This window comes from Cloeon dipterum, chromosome 4 (assembly GCF_949628265.1).
Source record: "Cloeon dipterum chromosome 4, ieCloDipt1.1, whole genome shotgun sequence".
Taxonomy (NCBI): domain Eukaryota; kingdom Metazoa; phylum Arthropoda; class Insecta; order Ephemeroptera; family Baetidae; genus Cloeon; species Cloeon dipterum.
In genome coordinates, this window is record NC_088789.1 from 2,050,131 (window position 1) to 2,063,352 (window position 13,222).

General features: G+C 42.0%; 2 protein-coding genes across 2 annotated transcripts; one reads left to right on the forward strand and one right to left on the reverse strand.

Moving 5' to 3' along the window:
• The first annotated feature begins 1,394 nt into the window (after positions 1–1,394).
• LOC135943572 (probable ATP-dependent RNA helicase DDX43) lies at positions 1,395–6,394 on the forward strand. The gene is made up of 12 exons (XM_065490197.1): positions 1,395–1,785; positions 2,260–2,498; positions 2,556–3,213; positions 3,442–3,491; positions 3,542–3,651; positions 4,013–4,275; positions 4,333–4,498; positions 4,563–4,672; positions 4,728–4,860; positions 4,912–5,059; positions 5,116–5,274; positions 5,576–6,394. Exons 1-12 carry the CDS (start codon positions 1,635–1,637, stop codon positions 6,227–6,229), a joined length of 2,841 nt encoding a protein of 946 aa, XP_065346269.1. The 5' UTR covers positions 1,395–1,634; the 3' UTR covers positions 6,230–6,394.
• Positions 6,395–7,117: 723 nt separating this feature from the next.
• betaCOP (coatomer subunit beta) lies at positions 7,118–11,645 on the reverse strand. The gene is made up of 14 exons (XM_065490196.1): positions 11,496–11,645; positions 11,355–11,446; positions 11,033–11,306; positions 10,847–10,972; positions 10,446–10,653; positions 10,093–10,320; positions 9,692–10,038; positions 9,224–9,404; positions 9,037–9,173; positions 8,764–8,980; positions 8,291–8,629; positions 7,803–8,067; positions 7,601–7,746; positions 7,118–7,547 (listed from the first exon to the last, which is right to left on the reverse strand). The coding sequence occupies exons 2-14, from the start codon at positions 11,443–11,445 to the stop codon at positions 7,230–7,232; spliced, it is 2,877 nt and encodes a 958-aa protein (XP_065346268.1). The 5' UTR covers position 11,446; positions 11,496–11,645; the 3' UTR covers positions 7,118–7,229.
• Between the last annotated feature and the right edge of the window lie 1,577 nt (positions 11,646–13,222).

The window sequence follows — 13,222 nt, forward strand, 5'->3', positions numbered from 1 at the left end:
TATTTAGAATTTGGAAAGCATATTCTTTAAAGACTAAAATAAAAGCTTGTTATTGACCCTTTCAGGTTATTTACTTTGAGCTCTACAGGCCAACAATTTAGCAATTTTTCGTTGTTGGCTTTAGCAAGTGGTTCATTGATAATTTTGTTTGTGGGATTTTGCACCAGTTTATCTCGCAATTTTGAAGGCACTATGTTTTCCAATGATTTTTGCGTTTGATTTTTTTTGTTTCCTCTTGTCGCGATCTTAACTAAAGGTGTGTGAATTATGAGATAAATAATTTCCTTTCTGGCGAAATGAATCCTTATATTCTTTAATTAATGAGGCAGTGATCGTCACCACTTGATTATAGGGATTTTAGCATTTTATGGAGCCGAATTTTTCGCAATTTTAAACGGCAATCTGAGAATTTTTTAGTTTTATCCCAATTTTTGGAACTTTATTACCAGTGAGAGTAATTAGAATTTTTCCAGGTTTTCTGCAAAATTTTAACCATTTTAACATAAAAGAAACCAATGCAAGTCACAAAGATAATATGTATAATGAAAATTAAACGTAGTTATTGCCGATTTTAAATGTTTGTTTTAGATTGAATTTACATATTGTGTGAACAGCCTGTGAAGTAACATTATTTATAATACTTTCAAGTGGTTAAAAGTAATTAAATTGCATAAAGACAGAGCTAGGTTTGCATGCATAATTTGTTATTATTTTACATCGTGCAACAGCAACATAGAAGACGCAGTGTAAACCTTAAATGCTGCAGAATTTATTCAGATTATTTAAATAAAAGCAATCCGTTTAAATTATTTAAAATTTTTAATGCAATAAAAGCAGTTGATCGATAAACAATTTCCTATTGAACATCAAAATTTGACCTTACTACGGTAAAAATATGAATTGTTTCAAATTTTCTGCAAAATTTCCAGCGCTCGAGCATGTTTTCTTGGCAGATTTCGATTCATCTCGTTGAGATCTGTCCAACAGCGTACGAAACCTTTTAGGATAACTCTGTTTTGAAATAAAATCGGATTTCAAGTAAGAATACAGTCCTTCACATTTTAAAAAGAAAAGAATTTTTCTAAAACAATTATTTTTTTGCTATTGAAGTCAAAAAGCTTGAAGTGATTCCTAGAGGATGAGTTCTATGAGCAGCAAGAAATTTCCAAGATTTTGCATTTTAACAACCAGAGTTTAGGGTTAGATCATAAATTAATTCCTTTTGTGGCAATATTTACAATAACACGATAACATGATTCTTATTGGCTTATTTTCCTTTTTACCCCTATTATTCCTGGAATGCATAACAACGTTTCCCCTGCAAACAAGAAAGAACTCTCTTCTCTGAATAGATGTTTGTCTCCCTCGCTAAAAAAATCCGTTTTCCGACTTGTTTTGTTCCGCAACTTAATTCACGATTGGTCGGCTTTTGGTGGGAGAAACACACACTTCTGCTGCGTTCACAGCAAATTCTTTACCCAAAATTAATAATCAAGTTGAGTTCCGACTTGTTTAACGCGCCCCGTGACGCATTCTTGGGCTATTGCCAATCAGTGAATTTTCCTTGACCACCCCTGACCAGCAATTATTTTGTTTGGTGATTAACGCCGCTCCATTTTCAATTTTCAATCGAAATGAATTCTTTCCGTCGAGGCCGCGGCAAAGCAGCATACGGTTCCCGGCAACAGCAGCAGCAGCAGTACTCAAGCCATTTTGAGAACGGAGGAAGCGGATCCGGCTACAACCTGACTTCGGACAACTTCCCTGAATTGTCCAACTCGGCAGGTATAAAACGCATTTCTATGCACCTTTTGATTACGTTTTTTCGCATCAAACTGCTCTTTATGAATTTTTATACAAGATGTTACTGGATATGATGTCATGCATGTAACATTGCATTGAAAACTATGCATGAATGTAGTGCATGATGGGTCAAGCGTATGTATTTTGATATTTCCTGCTGGTTCGGATGAAAGGTGGTTAAAATTAAGGTAATTCAATGAGATTTATGTATGTATGTATGCAAGGTTTTCTTCTATTGGTTTATGCATTACGTTAAAGAAAATATTTAATTGAATGCAACGGATCTCGGAAGTAAGTGAACAAAGTAAGTAATATAAAGCCCAAATTAATGGAGAAATTACACTTCTTGCCATTTACTTAGACACTAATATTAAGGCAGGAATTGTAATTTTTCCATTAGCCTTTGTAGTTGTTTCGTTTTCGCTATCTAAAATAAAGTGTTTGCTGATTTTTCAGTTATGAACCCGCCACCTTTACTCATGATGAACAAACCTCAGATGAACGAAGGTGCTCCACCTGGCTCATACAATGCTGACGCAAACGACGGTCAAGCGTATGGGGCTCAACCGCACGCGTACCAGGTTCAAAATCCCGTGTACATGGACTCGCAGCAAATGCACCAGCACAAAAATGCGCAGAACTCGAACGGATTTCCATACGGTGCTCAAATGGCTGATTCCGGAACTATGCAGCAGGTATAAAGAACGATTTTCTTTTACGAAGAGTCACGATTTATTTTGTTTTCTGGACAGCCTGCCCCAGACGAGTACACAAGAATGGCGATGGCCAACAACCAAATGATGTACCCGCAACCGCAGGTGCAATACTGCAACATGAACCAGGCCCAAATGTATCAGCCGTCGGTAATGTACGAGGGAAGCAACACGCCGTACGGGTCTCCTCGGCACTACTTCATGGTGCCTGCTGGACAAGCCGCTCCTGGCAGCTTTGTGCCACCGCCGCCCATGTACGGGCAGCCGCCTTTGTGGATGTGCCAGCCGCCGCCGCAGCAAAACATGATGTACCAGCCGCGCAATTCCACACCGCCGGAAATGGCGGGCGTGCAGTCAGGTGATCCGCAGAGCTGGATGACCGCCAGCACTGAGAGTAAGTCTTCAAAGTCGCAGGACAAGAACACGCAGACCAGTCCCATGAGGGAGGACAGGAGATCGGCGAAAGAGCAAAGGCTATTGATGAAGGTCAAGGACTTGGGCACCGCGGTCGATAAGTCGCTGACCATCAAGGAAGAGGGGGATGGCAATGAGTGGGATGGATGGGACACGACTGTTATTCCGGGAGGCGAGCCTCAGGTCAAGAAGGATCCGCCCCCGAAAAATGAGGATGGTGAGCAGAAAAATGCTGGGGCGGATGCAACCAGTGACAAACCATCAGATCAGTCTTCCATGTCTGGTGAGGAAATGATAATTTTATTGTTTGTTTCAGATATTCATAAGGTGGATTATCTTTTGTTGGTGTTGTACGGAGTTTAATAAAACATTTGTGTAACTGTCAAATGCGAGTTCATTCCGGTACTGATGCCTTTAATTTAAATGTATCACATTTTGTAACGCGATATCTCATTGCTGCATCAGCCTTTTTTGTTGCGTACACAACTGAGGAATTCTTTCTTTGTTTCAGACATGACAGACTCATTCTCGTTCAATTTCCAGCAGGCGAATGAGGAGGCTGTGAGTATATTGTTTTAAATAATTACATGTATCTGAAAATTTTCGTATAGAAAGCCTTCCGCGAAGCTCAACTTGCTTTGCTAACCCCCATCGTGAAAGATGTGTACCGAGAGCACACTGATGTGACCAATTTATCTGACGAAGATGTGGAAAAAATCAGGCATGTTGAAACATTTGAGCTCACATCTTAAGACTATTTGATCATCGTCTGATTATCAGTTATCAGGGTCTTAAATCAATCTAGTGCAACCTTGGCTGTTTTATTTCGATAAATGGGCAATTATTTTTAGGCTGTCATTTGGTGTGAAAGAGACGGTGTCCGATATGTGATTTAAACATTATTTTGTTTACTGTTTAGCACGTAATTTGAGATTTATTAATTTTAAATGTGAATAACTAACTCTTGTTTCTTCTTATTTATCCAGTGGGAAGTTTTTATTTTTATTCTTTATTACTTAAATAATTTAAATTAAGGAATTATTATATCTCATAGCAACCATAAGCTAAATCAATTCTTGCAGGTCATCCAAGAACATCTCTGCTCACTTCCCCAAGCCAGAGGAACTCACTCCATTGTTCAAAAGCGAGCAGGAGGAGAAGGACTACAGTCAGATGAGCATTCCAAAACCTGTGACCTCATTCAATCAGGCGTATGAAGACTACCCTGAAATTTTGTCAGAGGTGCAAAAGCAAGGTTTTACTGAGCCAACTCCCATTCAGAGTCAGTTGTGGCCTTGCATCATGAAAGGCATGGATGTGGTAGGAATTGCTCAGACTGGCTCAGGTAAATATCAATTACCACTATAATAGATGGTGTGCTATTGGTAATATTGCCTTTCAGGAAAAACTCTTGGGTTCTTGCTGCCTGCGTTCATTCACATCGAAAAACAGAAGAAGCCGAGGGCTGAGCGGAAGAGCCCGACTGTGCTCATTTTGGCGCCAACCAGGGAACTGGCCCAGCAGATCCACAAAGAGGTGTCCAAATACAGCTACAAGAACATCTGGAGGTAATTCGCTTAATTCACTATATTAAAAATAAATGAAGATTCAAATAATCATTTTTTCCTGCAGTGCTTGTGTGTACGGTGGCGCCCCGAAAAATGAGCAGGTGGATATCCTCAAGAGAAATCCTGACATCATCATCGCAACGCCTGGACGCCTCAATGACCTTGTCCTGTCAAGTACAGTTTTCCCCAATCTACTTGTTCAGTTTTTAAATAAAATCATTATTTGCAGATGACATAGATCTTCAGGAAGTGTCGTTCTTGGTGCTTGACGAGGCTGATGAAATGCTCAATCAAGGTTTTGAGCCGCAGATCAATAAGACTTTGAACAGAGTCCGAGAGGATCGTCAGACAGTGCTGACTAGGTTTGCTCACATTTACTCCTATCACAGAAATAGCTCAATGCGGTATTTTAGTGCCACATGGCCCCAAAGTGTGCGGCGAATGGCCAAGAATTACACTACTGACCCCGTCATGGTTGTAATTGGAACTGTTGAGCTGCGTGCCGTCAACTCGGTCAAGCAGAATGTCGAGTTCATTGAGGAAAACGACAAGTATGACTGGGTAAGTTCTCCTAATAATTTTGTATTAAAAAATTTCACTGATTTTTTTCCTTTCAGTTGGTAAACTTCCTGAGCACCAAAATGACTGAATCGGACAAACTCATCGTCTTTGTTGGCCGCCGGTCTTTTGCTGACCACTTGTCCAGCGAGTTGAGTTTGCTCAATTGGTCCTGTGTCTGCATCCACGGAGCTTTGCCTCAGTCTGACAGAGATACGGTGAGGAGCGTCCACCTGTTTTTTTAAATTGGTACCTTTTTGGATTTAGTAAATATTCCGAAAACACAAAATTAATTAAAAACATAGACATATTTTCCCCCGTTAAGCCGCCTAGCTAATTTAAGTAATTTTGAGCACATTCGCCACCACGAGGGACAGTGGTCCAAAGGGTCCAAGAGGCGCAATAAATATTATTTGGTAATGTGGAATGCAAATTGAATTTTTACGATTGTATGTTCACGGTTTAGTATGAAAGCCAAATTAAAAGCACGATTTCTCAACTTTCACTATTTTTTTTCAGGCCATTTCCAAAATGCAAACTGGTGAGACCAAGGTGTTGATTGCGTCGGACGTCGTGGCGAGAGGCATTGATATCGAGTGCGTGACGTACATCATTAACTACGACGTGCCCAAATCCTCCGAGCAGTACATCCACCGCATTGGACGCACAGGTCGTGCCGGTCGGACTGGAGAGTCATTCACTCTGGTGACCCGCAGAGACTGGTTCAAGGCACAAGACCTGGTGGACGTCATCAAAAACGCAGGGCAGGAAGTGCCAGAGGAGTTGCTTGCCATGGCCGAACGATACAAGAACAGAATTGTGAGGAACGACGGCAGAGGCGGCAGGAGTCATCACCGCAGCGCGGATGGCAGCTTGAGCATGGCGGGCAACCAAGCATTCGGGCAAAGATCTGCTTCCTTCTCAAATGCAGGAGGGTATGGCATGCAGAGAGATTTCGGGAGGTTTGGCGATTTCAACGAGCGGAGGTCCATGAGTTTCTCTGGCGGCAACGGGCAAAGCTACGGCAACTATAACAGAGGCCAGGCCGATTACTCCAACAGGGGACAGATGGAATTCAGAGGATCGGCAGACTTCTCGCACAGAGGACAAGGGGACTCTTACGGCAGACCCGATCGGCAGTATGGGCGGGGCAGGAGCCGCAGCTTCCAGTGAGGCCACGCAAGTTCATTTTTGATCATCAAGATCTTGGTTATATAATTTTCTCCTTCCCGTACTGTTTCATTTGTAAGATGTTTCTCCATCTTTGACAGTGCCTTAGAGCAATAAGGAGGTTCAATGAATTACAAGATGTTCATAATAAATAAATTCACAAAATGCTGTCGTTTAATTTTTCCTTCCACCTAATTCATATCGAACAGGCTAGAGAAATCAGTCGCTAAATTAATAATGAGGCGTTAATTTGGCCGTGAATTAGACCAGTGGTTCCTCAATAGTGCGATAGACCAAGCTCTAATTTTCACCAGCTACTTTTTCAATTAATTGACTTATTACAAGCTGGCAAAATGAGATATTTAGTTGAAATCATGGTTGCTAAAATTAATGTTTTTGTAAAAAAATGCATTGCAGTGTTAAATACCTTTTTTTAATTTAAACTAGTGTCTTACACTTCAGTTTACAATAATTTTCTAATTATTAGCTCACGGCCTTGACTTGAATAACTGTTAGAATTTTTTGGAGAAATCAAGGCAGCAATTAGCAATTTGAAAGGAAAAATATGCACAGTAGAGGTAATTTTGACCACTTCTTACTGCTAAAAAATAAGACTTTCATAGGGAAAAATGGAATAAATTCATTTCTTTCGCAAGATACTGGTACAAAGTAGGAATCCAGTGGAGAAAAAAACCAGGTGGTAAGCAAATGCAGCCCTGGTTGGAATTAAACCAGCGTGGCTTCAACATGAAAGGGCAGATGTCAACTTCCAGTAGTTTACTATTTAAGTGACTTAAAAGGTTCTCCATGATTACAGTATTTTCCCTCCTCATAAATTTAATCCAGAATATCTCAATTTAGAATCCGGTTAGTTAATAAAAAAAATTAGTATCTGGTCCAAAGAAGACTATACAAAACATGCTTTATTAACGCGGCTATAGAATAACGAAACATTGTGAAACGAGATAGTAAACAACACAATGAAATAATGCAGAAGGAATAGTTAAGCATTGGCTGATGCTCGGTTGGGCGATTTCTGCGTGTTGTTGATTTTGTCTCCCAGACTCAACGCCATGCCTTGACTCTTGGCACGAATCCTGATGTGGCCAACAACAGGGGCGTCAGGCTTGCCAAAAGGTTTCTCAATGCTCAAGTTGGCCAGAGCGTCTTCGCCAAAGATAGAGCGTGCGTACAAGTTTGCTGCCATGAAGCCACATTCGCCGGAGAGAGCCTTTTCAGGCGTGAGACACTTCATGTTTGTGCTCTTGAGGAGCAACACAAGGTACTGATGGAGGTCTGACACGCTCGTGACGACAGAAACCTTTGGAAACAAAAGATAAGCAAATGGGGGCAGGCGTTTCTATAGAAATTTACCTTGTTTTCCCACTCGAATTCTGCCCACATTTGCCTGAACTCGGTGTCGGTGCAGCTTGCTGGTACAATGTAGTCCATGATATCAATGTGTATGTCGTTCAGCACCACGACATTTCTGTCAGATGTCGAGCCGCTGACATCGTATACTGTGAGAGAAATGTGTTAAAATAATGACTTGATAAATGGAAATTAAGTAATATACCAATGTTCCCGAAGATAATTCCATTTTCAGTGGACGCCACCTTCACGTTGGCTTTAATATTGCAAAAGTCCCTTGGTGCCAGGACAACAGGCTGCGGTTTCTCTACGAGCTTCAAGTCGCCCAGGGTGGCGAGTTCCAGGGTGCAGTTTTGCAAAGTGTCGTCTGTTTGGTTGACCACCAACACATCCAGAACAATATCGTACTGGTTCACATGCACCAATGCTTCAGCGTAGACGGGATCGGAGAGGCCAGTCAGCTGAGTAACCTGAAAAATAAAAAATTAATAAGCATGTTGAAAAATTCAATTATCTATTAATTAGACAAGTAGATGGATTTTAATTCATGAGGTCTTAAATGAAAGGTATTGGCGAGTACTTTTAACTGACCTACTCTGACGACCTTTTTCGGGGCACCGCACCCTGAGATAGGTCCCAGAGCAACTTTTGCGATTTCAGTAACGCCACACTGACATTTTTTACATTTCTTACCTTGTTTAGTTTTGAGGCAGCAGCAATGGAAGTGTCCTCTTTCCTAGCCAGGCCCATGGCTTGGCTTAGACTGGCATCAAAGACGTTCTCTTGCCCTCCAAGGTCGTTTTTGGGAGCGAGCTGCCCGAAATTGACAGGCTCGTCAGGCTGCACCACAGAGCCAGGTTTTTCTTTGGCCCGCTGAGCGTTGGCTTCCTCGTCAGCCTGCGCTGTCAGCATGGTTGCCAAAGCTTTTCTGCACTCCAATTCAAATACTGAAGAGATCTTGGCAGGACGTTCCCCGTTGGCCAGGACTCGCAGACACGTCCAAAGACGATCAGCATCATCGTTTGTAATTGCCTGATGGAAGACACAATTAGAAACGGAAATTACGGTTAATTTTAAATAATTTGATTACAAATTCAGATGACTTGTTCTGCAAAACGTGACGAAGATATACAATTTTTATTGAATTTGGTTTAGAGAGTGCATACCTTGGTGGGCAAGCCAGAGCGGCCAAGGTGCAGAACTGAAGCCAGAATGAGCATGGCCTCTGCGCAAAATCTGTTGCACTTTTTGGCGTCATTCACGATTAATGCGTAGTGCAGGGAAAGCTTGGTCAGTGTGGTGCCAAGGGCAGCTCCGACAAAGAACTCGCCATCCATCAGCATCTGGCGCAGAGGTGGTCGATTCTCTTTGCTCTTGGCAGAGCTAAACAGAGTTTAATTTAAAAATTAAAAATACATTTTATTTTTAATTTTCTGTACCTTGTTGTGTTAAATGCAGACTGAGAGGCGTAGGTGCCATCAGAGGTCACAAGCTTCTGCACAGACATTGACGAGGTGGACTCCTCGTCGGTTTTTTCTCCTGAAGCCTTTTTCAGTTCATCCTCGACAAGGGGAATCTAAAAACGATTCTCTGAATATGTTTAAGAGAGTTTGGTTCAAGTTTTACCTCTCCTAGAGTTTGGCGCAGTTGACTCATGACAGCCTGGATATCGTCTTCAGTGCTGGCGTACTCGCCGAGAATCCAAAGAGCAGCGCGGCTCACCTTTGCGGACTTGATGGAAGGGAATGCGTCCAGTAAATGTTCGATTACAAGTGGACGCAGATTCTCAATTCGGTGTATTGCCTCTCTGAAAATAGACAAATGAGAACGAAAATTTATTTGAGGTCTGAGTTTAGCTTAATTTTTGTTAGAACAAGCAGATTCCCTAAATGATTAAAACTTCTAATGTTGAAGCATGCTATTTTTCCCTCAAACCCTTCCATTAAATAGGGGACATAATATTGCGTGTTGGAGCTAAGCTATTATCAAGCACGGCCAGTTTTTCTGTTTAAAAAAAATTATAAAATAATTTTCTACAACAGACAGTATAAATGAAATTTTAAACGCTAGAAAAATAACCCAAGCTTTATTTACCTGAGGAACACAAGCACATCTGATGCAGCCAACTCATTGCTGTCTGAAAGGAATTCGACCAGGACAGGCACCACGGTGGCGGCCACGTCAGGGAATTTGACGCAGCAGGCGTGCAGGGTTCTGACCAGCAGCTGGCGGTATTTGCCAGTCTCGTCATGCTCAATGCTGTTGTGCGTCTTGGCCACTTCCTTGCGCAGCACCAACACCAGCTCTTCGATATTCCTGGAGGAAACCAGCTCGAGGGCCAGAGCCAGGGTTTTGCGTCGCACCTCCAAATCAGGGCTGGCCAGCACGCGGACAATGTCCATAACCAGCTCTTGCAGCACCCTCTCGTGCGATGGATGGTCCTGAAGAGGAATTAGTATTACGTCTAGTTTTTATTGCCAAATTTTAATTCATGCCTTGAGGGCTATCAGCCTGTCAAGGACGATCAGCTTCACGTTGTTGTCGCTCTCCTTGACGATCAGTTCAATGTAGCACGAAGCAGCAGCCTTGATGGCTGTTGGAGCGCTCGACAGGGTCACCAGTGTGCCGGCAGCTTCGTAGCGCACAGCAGCGCTTTGCGAGTTGAGCAGCGAGTAAATGCACCGGATGAAACGGGACCGTTCACTCGGGTTTGCGTGGCAAACCTAAATTAAATCTCATTTAATTAAAGAGATTATAAAAATTATGAAAAAAAAACACCGTCTATTCTTCTATCAAAATTAACAGCAAATTTCTTGCAAAAAGCAATCATCCTGGAATTGAAATTTACCTTGTAAATCAGCTCAACAATGACCAGTTGAAGAATGTCACCAAAGGAAGCCACCTGGTCCAGGCAAGCCGCCAGGTAAGCTAATGCTCTTTCCTGGTCAGCGTGAAGCAGCATCAGGAATGCATTTCGCTTGCACGACATATCTTGCTCTCCTTCCAAGAAGTTTGAGATCAACTCAGGAGCATCAGGGATAAGAAACTCAAAGTTTCTGCAACAGTAATATTATATAAATGGATTAAATATTATTTTTAACAGAAAAAGCTTAATAATTACATAAAAAATACGTTATTTTGCAACATTTAGTTCACCATTTTGTAATTCAATGTTATTGTTTGCCTGTATTTAAATGGTCATCACAACATTGTTTACAATTTAATTAAAATCTAAAAATCAGGTCCAACCTGTAGATGGTGAAGATAGCCAGCACAGCATTTCTCCGAACGTACGAGTGTCGGTGTTCAAGGCACGCCCTTATGGCCGGCATCAAAGGTTCCAGCAGCTCTGGTTCCTTCAACTTGCACAAAAATCTGCACATCACCATAATTATTATAACATACACCCTGTCCATACACTCGACTGTGAAATACCTCAGAGTGGAGCCCCTGATGAACTCATTGGGGTGCTGCAAGTCCTTTCTATAGGCGTCGCACACCAAGATCATCTCCTGCATCAGTTTGCCATCTGACGTGGTTTTGGGCACGATTTCCCAGAAGACGAGGAGCAGTTTCTTGATGGTGTGGTCCTGCAGGGGCAACACGAACCTGATCACCGTCATCAGCAGACCTGGCAGTCGTTCGCCGGCCAGGATCAGCTGGATGCTCTTCTTCAGAGCGTCGATCTTGACCTTCATGTCCCCCTTTTCTGTGATTTTGAGTTAGCTCCTGGTCAACAGCAAATTTAAGATGTTACCTAGATCACTCCTGAGTTGCATTTCATTGGGGGCTTCCGAGTCCGAGGGCATGTTTATGAGGGTGTAGCAGGGCTGCTCCACCACCGCCATCCTGCTCAAAATCTGGTTATTAGTGTTTCGCAAGAGGTTAAATAACCTACTTGAAGGTAGCTGCAGGTGTCAGGCGTTGATTTAAATGTAAAAATATCCAGCTGAGTGAGTTTGGTGTTAATTTTCGCTAAAAGTTGTCACGAAAGGACGTGTCCAAAAACACTGACAACCTCTGTGCCGGTGACGTGTCTCTTAGATACTGGCTAAAAATACCGGTACGCAGGTTTTTTAGTTAGATATTTTGCTTTTAAGAGTGCCAACGGAGCCAAGTTACTGATAAAACATTAATTATTTTATAAAAAACTATTTTATATGTTAATTTAATTTTATTATGTTAACGGTAAAGATTTGTGAGGTTTTCTTCTAGAGATGAATAACCGGTTCTATTTGTTGTTAGTACTAAACAGAAAGGGGCGTGTTTAGTTCAATAAAACCGGCATAGGCGTCGCTCTGGTGGCGCTCATCTCTCCTTGAGGATCTTAATGAGTATGTTTTTAATGAAGAGACGGTATGTAATATGAAGAGCAGGAACAGGAAAAACTGGAAAAAGGAGAAATAGTAACTTAAACTAGTTGGTTAAATGGGGGCTTATATTGAGTAATATATAGTAGAGGTAGTCGCAAAACGTGGCAAATTGAAAAATTACGAAAAACGCAGTTAAAATTATGAAATAAAAAATTGTGACAACTGTCTTCTTACTTGAAATCTGATTTTATTTCAAAAGAAAGAGTTTCCCTAAGAGGTTTCATATGCCGTTGGACAGATATCAACGAGAGGAATTGAAATCTGCCGAGAAAAAGTGGTCAAAGCGATGCAAATTTTGGATAAACTTTGACAAAATTTGAATTTTTATGTAGCCACTAGCCAGGTCCTTTTTTGATAGAACAAAAAATTGTTTTTATCGATCAACTGCTCATTTGCATCCAAAAATTCAAACTATTTTTATTTGTAACCCTGTATCGATCCTCTTTAATTCAACAAGGACGTAAAAATAAAAATAGCATTTGAATTATTCACTTGTTCATTTTAATGATTACTTTAAACTATATTTCCAGTTCTCTCTAAAGTACGTCATTCCTGTTTTGATAAGGATTTGGATCCACTTTTTGCAATGGCCAAGGAATCTCTTCACGTCGAGAGAGTTGAGTGTGTCGCTCTAGTGACCTTTGAGCCGAGTCAATCGTGGGTGCGCGAAGGGTCCTTTGAACGGGCGCAGTGGCGATCGAGGCGCAAAAAATGAGCTACAAGTGGATGCTGCGTGTAGCAGGTAGGCGCGCGTGTGCGCGCAAATATTTTTGCTGCACCCCCTGCTCCCCCTCGACGGCGGCACACACACACACACACACACACACAGAAAACGGCATTTATTTGCTGCGGCTGCTTATCTGCGGAGAGACATATTGCGCTCGGCCGAATTCAATTTGCGAAACACGATCATGGCGCAGAAAGGCGATTTATCTGAGTGCGTGTGTTATTCATGCCGCAGGCTTGATTGAACAAACTCAATAAACAAAATGCTCGCCCAACATTACGCGTTTGATCCTCGGCTGACATTCAACCTCTTCGCCGCCGTCGGAGCACATTTTTCCCTGTGCGGCCTGCTCCTTTACGACATACACACACAGAGCAGGCGGTGCATCAACATCGACGCACACGTGATGATCCCATCTCGAAATGTATGCAAATTGAAAGTCTGCGCCGCGCGCTCTGTCACTTGACTTTTTCTCCTAGCACATTTATTTTTCTGTTGACGCGCGCAACGCACTTTTCTTGCCCT